Source organism: Parasteatoda tepidariorum, chromosome X2 (assembly GCF_043381705.1).
Source record: "Parasteatoda tepidariorum isolate YZ-2023 chromosome X2, CAS_Ptep_4.0, whole genome shotgun sequence".
NCBI classification, from domain to species: Eukaryota; Metazoa; Arthropoda; class Arachnida; order Araneae; family Theridiidae; genus Parasteatoda; species Parasteatoda tepidariorum.
The window spans coordinates 57,629,513-57,639,376 of NC_092215.1; the positions used below are offsets into that span (position 1 = coordinate 57,629,513).

Here is a 9,864-nt window from a genome sequence, read left to right on the forward strand (position 1 = left end):
TTTTGCAATCATACCTCTACTGGACTACCAGAGCCATCTGTTAGAAACATTGTAAACAAAATAAACAAAAAATTCGGGCAATCATTGCAATAGAGTAAAAAAAATCAGTCCACAAGCGGCGCTTGGGCAAAACAGGGAAGGCCCCTTTTCAAGTACCCGAATGGTGTTCGGTCAAAACTGGGAAGTGGTAAAAAACTTGATAACTTCATGTGACTCTTTCAAGCTAATTATATTTAAAACAGTAACTTCATCCAGTTAAATCTGTGGTATTAAAGACTGGCAAAATAAAATAACTTTGCAAAAGAGATAAGACCAAAGTAAGATATTTCCCTGGATGTTAGTTTTTTCGAAACTTTCACTAACAACCCTTATTTACGTAACCCTTAATTTCACTTTTTAATAAATTTATTATAACTGTAAAAATATGTGTTTATCTTACCATATGATTAACACTAGGGAAAGATGGCCCTTGAGTCAAAAGAATTTCCACTATGTCTGTATTTCCAGACCAAGATGCCAAATGTAAAGGTGTACAGCCTTTATGATCAACAATATTAGCTGAAGCTTCAAAACTGAGTAGTAACTTAACAATTTCACTGAAATAATATAAAGTATAAATAAAAATTCGGGCATTATTTTAGGTAAGCAGACACTAAAAAATTAAATAAGCATGTGCATTATTATAAAAGTCTAAAAAAAAATAACTGTGTAGAAAATCTCAAACCAAGAGAAGCAGAGTGATTTGAAAAGAAAAAAATATTTTTTTCCACATTTAGTCAGCCTGACATATCAAAAATGATCTTTTAAAAACAGCTTGAAAAAAGTATTAAATAAGGTCAGAATTCTTTAAGTCTGTTCATTAAATCAATAATGAATGTTAAGCTATCTTAAATCCAGAAAGAGGATGTAAAAAAAATTATACATAGGATCTTGTAATGGATTGCAAGCATTACAAAAAAATATTGCAATTCTTTTTAGAGAAAGGAAAAGAGTTTATTCTGATTGTTAGAAAATGTTCGTAAATTTGACATGTTCAGTAAACATACATCCTGATATGGGACTGTATTTCATATAGTAATCAGGCAATTATAGCTGTTACGCAAACTACAATCGCCAAAGCATCACATGAATTCTGAACTTTAAATTTTAAAAAAAAAACATGTAGAGGTTTGCCGTGGGTAGCTATGAGCTATACTAGAGGTGCACAACTTGTGGCCGGATAACTTCCAATGAGTGGCCCGTGGCAACATCTAAAAAGAATAAAAAAATTATATCCTTTTTTTTTAAGGACAAAAAATCGGTAATTTGAAATTGCGCATTCAATTTTTTGACGTTCTTACATTTAATCAATGTATTTTTTCAATCCCTCTTTTTCATGGTTTTATAGGTTAGGTTACAGATTTATACATAGTTTAAAAGATTCCAATATTTTTAATATGATACGATATTATTATGATAGGCAAATTTCAAATTTTAGTTATCACTTTTGACGTTCTTCAAGTGCTCGTATATCCCCCTAAATAATGACTTTTTTATAATTTTTTGATAATTATTGATATGGATTTCTACGTAGTTTCAAAACTCTTGATTTTTTAAATATGTTTCAACAAGGGCGCCGGCAGAATAATATAAAAGGGGGGTGCAACCCTCAAAAAAAAATATTCTGTTATTACATTTTGTTTTGTTATTACATATACTTTCATCTGTTAATTTTTTTCAAGATACATTTCTTCATTGTTAACAAGATATTTAAAAAAAAGTATGAATTTCTTGCACTTGCAAATCTTGCCACGAGAAACTGTATTGATGGAACTGACATAGCTCTGCCTTTGAAACGCAAATAACTACAAACAGTAGTTTCGTATATTAACGTGTTTGTGCACGCTTAACATTGGTATTTTATTGTGTTGATATATTCTATGTATAAAGATCTGCTCTCACCGAATTTCATCACTGAAGCTACAACGTGGTACGAAATGTGGAGTAATAGAGAAAATGCTTAAGAATCCCTCGAATACATCGATTTAGTTATTGAGGCCACACCATTTTATCCAGCTGTAGCGGAGGCAATCAAAATTGGCCAAACTCTTCCAGCTACTACGTGCACTATTGAACGCACATTTAGTACAATGTGACGCATTAAAACATTGAATCGGTCTACAATGTCTCACGAGGGATTAAGTAGTTTGTGCATGCTCAGTGTAGAAAAGAATCAAAGATGACTCAGAATTCATTGAAAAAGTTATAAACAGATTTGGACAGCAAACAAAACAATTACAATTCTTGTTTGATTAAATAATTTAATTTTTATGGATCAATAATTACTAAATTATTTGTTTTTGAATAAAAATATTTTTAATAAAAAAAATTTATTGCAAAATTTCTTTTCTATATCTTTTTAATTGTTTTTAAAAAAAAGCCAGGGGGTGCATGTGCACCCTCCTGCTGACGCCCTTGCGTTTCAATGTCTTTAAAGTCTTGAATGGTGTATTTAGATAAACATGTTTTGACATGTTTTATTTGTACAAGTGTGCATCCAGATGACATTTAATCCTTTATTCAACAGTTATTGCCAGGCATTTCCACATGGTTTTTTAAATTTTGATATTTTTAGCATGAAATTATTACGAATTACAAGTATCAAATCGCTCTGTTAGAAAACCACTTTGGACGTGATTTATTCGTGCCAATTTTATCACAAACCCATATTATTTTTTAATCATTATTTCGACAATTATTGCTATGCAGTTTTACAAGGTTTTGAAAGTCTTGATATTTCTAACACGCAATTATGACATGAATTTCAAATTCTGTCATTAAATACATCACCTTTTGACGGGCTTTATTTGTGTCCATTTCATCGAAAATCAAAGAAATTTCTGATAGTTTTTTCGACAGTTATCACTACGCTTTTCTAGGTTATTACAAAAATCCTAACATTTTTAATACTAAATTATTTTAACACAAGAGTCTTAAACCAGGCATTAAAATAATCACTTTGTGACAATAATAAAATTATAAGAGATTTTTTGGCAGTTATTGCTACATTTTTCCATGTAATTTTGAAAGTGCTGATATTTTAAAACAATATTACAACTCTCGAAATTTGATTCTGTTTCAATTTTTTTGTAGCTTAAAAAAAAAAATATTTTTTCAAAATATTTAAGATTTGTAAAACCTCTTACAATTTATTTAAAATAAATGTTTCAATGTTGAAATATATTCCCTACTGTTATCTTATTATTAATGTTATCTTGGTATCTTATTTTGAGCTGTAAGGGTTTTGTTTTAATTTAAATCATTTTAAACCTTCTTTAAATTTAAGTATTTAACTTACATTTATTTTACTCACTTATTTTACTTACTTATTTATTTTCTTAATTTAATTTTACATTCATTCAAGCTTTATATTCATGGAATTTATGTTATAATGGACTTTTGTATTATGTAATGAGATAGAAAAGAAACATAACTTACCCATTGTTTTTCTTTATTTCAATTTACCTGAATTTTTTTTTTTTAAATATATATAGATAGATATTTTTAGAATTAAGGAAAAAAATGGAGTAAAAGATATTAACATTAGCAGCCACAAATGTATTTCATGTAATTGAGAAGAAAAAAAACTTGATAAATTTTGATCAATATGAACAGGGAGAAATCATCAAAAACTAATTTATTTGTCAAATAGGAGCAGAATACATATGCAAAATGAATTATATTAAGAAATGCCTTACAGTTTCAACACTAAAAAAACTAGTTTTTGCAGTTTCTGTGTTCTCTTCTGATCAGAACATTCTGATCTATATTATTTACAAATAAAAATTAATATTATAAAATACCTCCTGATCAAAACACTCAGTTTTAAAACAACCATTAGCAAAAGTATCAATAAAACTTACGCATGGCCATTCAAACAAGCATGATGTAAAGGGGTATAACCATTGTTATCTTGAACATTAGGACCAGGTCCTCGTCTTAAACTGAAAAATATATGGAATTTTAGTGTCTTTTTTACATGTGAAAAAAAATTTTAAAATGTCTTTTAATTTTATGGAAAAAAAAGAAAAAGAAAGAAAAACATATTTTTTAGTTTAAACTAGATTTTTTTTAGAAAATAATAGGGAGCTGAGCTGTGTTTTCTAAATTTTCTCATGCTCTGGCAGACATTCAAGAATTCTGCCACATTGTAATGATTTCTGGTAGCCAAGTTGCTGTAAAAAAAAGTATTCTTTGCATTAAAGTACAATTGTAATGATTTATTAGATTCATTTCTTTTTTTAAGAATGAGCAAAATAAATCAACTGTGAATGAAATAAAATTAGCATTTTCAGTACAAGCTGATAATTATATTTGTTTTAATAAAAATTTCCGATAAAAATCTAAAACTCAAAAACATGGATAAGTATGCATAAGTATGCTCAAATGCATGGATGACTTAGACATTTAGTAAAATTGTCAAAGTCTTAGCGAATCTAAAACTTTAGCAAAGCTAGAGCATCAAAACTTTCTTGGGTCCGAGTCCCTGGTAAATAATATTTTAAGCCTCAAATTAAAAGTAATCAAACCATTTAAAAGTATTTCATAGAATTTAATTAAACTATTAATTAATGTCATCCTTCAATAAGCATTTAAAAAATATATAGTTTTATTCTATAAATAAGATAACATAATAAAAAAGAAGAACTAAACATTTTAAATATACCTTACAATTCCACTTAACATGCAAATAAACACTCAACATCTAAATTTAATTTCAGTAATGCAAGCATCATTTCCTCCTTGCTTGTCTTTAGTATAAAAATGTAATATTTCAGCATTATTTACATTAACCCCTAGAGGACCGGCAAATGGGGAAAGAAGTGCTTCCCCAGGACAGCAAGTTTAGAGTGAATACAAGGGTACCCTATTAAAATCATGGCCTTTAGAGTAAAAAAAGGCTCATTTCATAAATGATACCGTGTAGGGATAATCACACGATCACATGTATGTGATCAAGGTCCTGAAAAGATTAATAATATCATTATTTAGCAGATATAATTTATAACATTGATATTAATAAAATTTTACAATACAAAAAAAATTTTTTTAATCTGAATCAATAATTTTAAAATGAAATTTTAAAGGCAATTTATTCTTTTCAATTAAACCTTGGAAATTAATTTTTTTCACTTAACTTATATTTGAAAATAACAGAATGATGAAATGGAATAAATACTACATTTATATAGATTACATATATAATATTTTAGTATTGAAAGAATGTTTGAATACAAATGGTTAAACAATAAATAAAGAATAANGAAATGAATTTTTTTCACTTAACTTATGTTTGAAAATAACAGAATGATGAAATGGAATAAATACTACATTTATATAGATTACATATATAATATTTTAGTATTGAAAGAATGTTTGAATACAAATGGTTAAACAATAAATAAAGAATAAAATAACTTTTTTTTGCATTTGTTTTAACATAATTACTTTCAGTTTAACACTATACTAATCAACATAATGTAGCATTAAATAATATAAAATACAATAAAAATATTTTTAAAAATTTCTGAATATTTTTAAAAATGTCTTGTTAATACGTTAAATGCTTTTGAAAATATTACAATATCTATTTCCAATACAGTCTTAAATTTGTCAATATTTTCTTCCTCTTATCTAACTGATTATTTCTCTCCCTTATCATTTCTCCTTCCCTGATTATTTCTATCCCTCCAAAACTGGAGGAAAATTGTATCACAATTGTTTGAAAGAAAGATTCTGTGGAGTATACTTGGTGGTGTAAATGAAAACAATAACTGGAGGAGATTTAACTTTTTACAAGATTTATAAACAACCTGATATTATTAAATACATAAAAATAAATAGAATGAATTCGCCCATGTGATTTGAATGAGTGATGACAATATAAAAAAAAAGATATTGCTTTTTAGACCCACTACGGGGTGTCAAACTCGCGGCCCGCGAGCCGCATGCGCCCCATATGAACATTTTTGCGACCCAGTCAATAGATCCAAGGCAAAGTAAAAATAAAATAGAAATGTGAATTAGAAAGGAAACTAGCATATAAAATTATAATATACTTTATTTATAAACTATACGGATTATTTTAAATTGTACACGAAAATGTCAAATTCTAATAAGCTTGCGGCACCTGCCATTCCAGGGATACTGCATCTTATCAAAAATACGCAAAAAAAAATTTCAAATCTTAGAACAGAATTTGAAACAAGGTTTAAAGATTTTAATTCTTTGGAAGATAAATTTTGTTTGTTTTCTTCGATTTTCTTAATAAATATAGACTCAGTACCCATTAATATGCAAATGGAAGTCATTGAGATTCAGTGCTACTCAAATTTGAAGACAAAGTTCATTGAAGTGGGTGTGCCTGAATTTTACAAATATTTACCGTCAAGGTTTGAAAATACTCGAAAATTCGCATATGAAATTATTTCTATGCTTGGAAGTACTTATCAGTGTGAGCAATTTTTTTCTGTTATGAATAAAAATAAATCTCCTGTCCGAGACCATATTAATAGCTCTCGTTGGGTCAATTTTGAAAGTAGTCTCGGCCAATAAAATTTCTTCAAAAATAGGAAAGATAGTAGCAGAGAAGAGATGTCAAATATCAAACAATAATTTTACTTTATATATGCTTATTACAATGTACTATTCAAAATAAAAATATTTGTTTCCGTAAACACTGATTTTTTTTTAAATTTTTTTTTTGCGGCCCATTTAAAGTTAAGCATTGTTTATTTGGCCCAAGTTTGCTTTTGAGTTTGACACCCCTGCACTACAACAAGAAAGCGGGGAAGGCCGCAGTTGTGATGGGCTGATTCAGTGGCATTATTGAATAGAATTGGAGATCAAAAATAAATCAGAAGTTGTTATTCAGAAATCTTCAGAGGAAGGCATTGACCCACAGTGGGCTGTCTGGCCAACTATTATGATGATGATCAATCATTCCTTCTGCACAATGACAAATCTAAAATAAACACCACAGTGGCAAATATTACTTATTATCGATGATGTTCGCAAGAAAAAAAAAGAAAATTCAGGGTAAAGCAGTTTTTTTTAACAGTGAAATTCTAAAACAAGTGGTCAAGCATTTGAAATAGTATAATCTTTTTTTTCACGGAGTTTTTATAATTCAGTTGTTATAACAAACAAAAATAATTCCTCTTTTAAAGCATTTATTGTGAGCAATTCAAAGGGGTTTTCTGCTTTGGTTGATAACCAAAAGAAAAAAATTAACCAATGTCATGTTAGTAGATATAAAACTCCAAAATCAAATAAATAATGTTGTTTATGATAAGTCATTTCAGAATAGATTTGTTTTTCACTAGCACCGGATACATGGCAATTTTGCCAACCACTGCTCACCAACCAATTTTGGTGCATTTTTACTGGTTCTGCTTTCACCACATGCCGTAAACGGAATCAAATATTGCAACCCTTTTGAATACAAAATCCACTTGTTTTTCAGTCATTTTTTGATCTATAACATGCATTTCATAAATAACTGCAGATCTATATTAAATAATAGTCTTCAGGCAACTGTTTTGCAATGCCTACTCTTGATGCGAAAATGGAATCAAATATTGCAACCCTATGAAATTCAAAGTTCACTTGCATTATAATCCATTTTAAGCAATAATATGATTAATAATAACTAAAAAAGTCATAAATGACTGATAGAAACATAAAGAAAAATCAAAAAGTGAAAGAAACAGCTTTTGCAACAATGTATATAAACATTTCGCTTAGTTGAATTCTGTCCAATTAATTTCTAATTACAATATGGATTCAGTTTTGAAATATATTGGTTCAACTGCAGCGACTCTTGAATCTAGTTGCTCGTTTGTCCCGTAAGAAATAATCCCGTTGGTTTTGTTTCTTTTTAAATTTTGCCAGCTTAAAATCTATTAGGTGCTTTGGTTGTAGTAGGAGCAACATGATACAAAATATCCCATCTGAGGGAGGTATCAAGAGAAAACACATAGAGTTTGTCCTCTTTTTTAATATTTATTATTTTTTTCAGTTTATCAAGCACCACTGCCAGGTTGGGGATACTTTCATAATGCGATCTGTTGCGCCAACTATAATCACCAAGGTGCCAAATAGATTTCAAACTTGCAATTTTTTTTAAAAAAAACATATAGATGTTTGATCAGGGGTGGTTACGTGTTATACCTTTCGAGTTAGTCTCTTTCTGTGATGTTTTTTTGAGTTTCTCCCATGCCTCTGCCCGGAAGTTGCCAAGACTTGGCGATTATTCTGCCACTGATCTCGATACGGAAATCTCCCCGCCAGGTTTTATTTTGGAGAAGATGTGAAAAAGGATATCTTTCTGTGGAGTTTGACCTGGAGTATCAACATCCAGAACTATCCCCCCACTAGTTTAATATTAAAAAAAAAATTCTACATCAACATTATATCAAAGAAAAAGCATTGAGATATGCGAATACTTAATGTTAGTGACCAGTATATTTTATTTTTTTTAATTGCTCGGGAAGTTGCTTTCTACAAATATTAAAATTACCTTGCAAGTGGTCCTGTTTTTTTAGCTCGCTGATTTAATATACGCTCCACAACAGCTAAATTGCCACATCTAGCAGCCTCCAAAAGTTCCTGGTCTTTTCCCATCTCCAGTTTAAATCTTTTTACCACTTATTGCACAATTCATTTCAGGTTTCAATGTTATTACTTTGATTTATAAATCAAAAAATGACACATAACTACACACGAAAATAAAAAAAATATAAATAAGTCAATAAACAGTTTATATTACATAATGTCTTTAATTTCGAGACAATTAAGTAGAAATAAATTAAACCGAAATTGAATTATCTAAAATAACTTTATTTTGCGACATCATAACCTAGAGATAAAAAAGAGCAGAGGAGGAGGTACCACTTAGGCTTTGAAAACGCATGCTATTTTGAAATAGAGAAGCCTGCTTCTAATGATGTTGCCATCTAGTGACAATTATAGTTATAAAAGATTATTGTTTCCCTTTAACGAGTATTGTATATGAAACTCACATTCATCTTTAGAATAGTTTATTTTTCTTTTCTTTTTTTATAAAAAGAAAAACTATTCTAATGACGATGTTATTCTAAAACTATTCTACTGACGAATTATTAAAAAAAAAAAACTACTATACTTTCTTCTTAAGTATACTTATATATAAGTGCATGCTAAGGAAGAGACTTTTTATTTTAAGAATTTTTCTTACATACAAATAAATTATTTGTGGTTTGCAAAATAAGTCTTACTTGCACTTCTTTCTGTGAGCATTAGCAAGATATAGAGATACAAGTGTTTTGCTGAAAGATATTTTATAATTTTTTTTTATAAAAGAGAGAGTTCATTCAAGAATCTAAGGTATTTTTTCAACAAAAAAAAACTATATAAATTTGCAATGAAAAACATAAATAAAAAAAGCGTTAAATACTTATAAGTTTAAAATATACTTAGAAAGATTGTACGAAATAAGTGTTCCCGTGTCAATGATGAGGATCGCTCCCCCGATCTCTTGGTCAGTAGGCTCAATTTTCATTAACTTTAAATTTATTTTATTGTTCTAAAAAAAAAAATATTTGCATTGTATTTTTAGAAAGTGATATTAAAGATACATCTTAAAATATTCAGATCGAATATTTCTTACTTATTTTTTAATTGAAGAAATTAAGCAATGGGAGTCTTTGATTACCATTTTAAGAATAGGAAAATGCCCTAAAAAGTAAGCCTGTTTCTAAGACTAGCGCCAAAAGTGGAGTTTATAAATGGCGTGTCACTTTTCTGAACTATTTCGGCGTGAGTGGTTTGTTTTGTAATATATCT

The 9,864-nt window shown here is 28.7% G+C and overlaps 1 protein-coding gene across 1 annotated transcript; it reads right to left on the minus strand.

The window, feature by feature from the left end:
- Positions 1 to 439: 439 nt before the first annotated feature.
- LOC122271359 (ankyrin repeat and sterile alpha motif domain-containing protein 1B) lies at positions 440 to 8,940 on the minus strand (the record flags this gene model as incomplete). The annotated part of the gene is given in 3 exon segments (XM_043052341.2): positions 440 to 596; positions 3,903 to 3,983; positions 8,561 to 8,940. Coding segments are annotated over 3 exon segments (342 nt in total), but the record flags the coding sequence as incomplete, so codon positions are not given.
- Between the last annotated feature and the right edge of the window lie 924 nt (positions 8,941 to 9,864).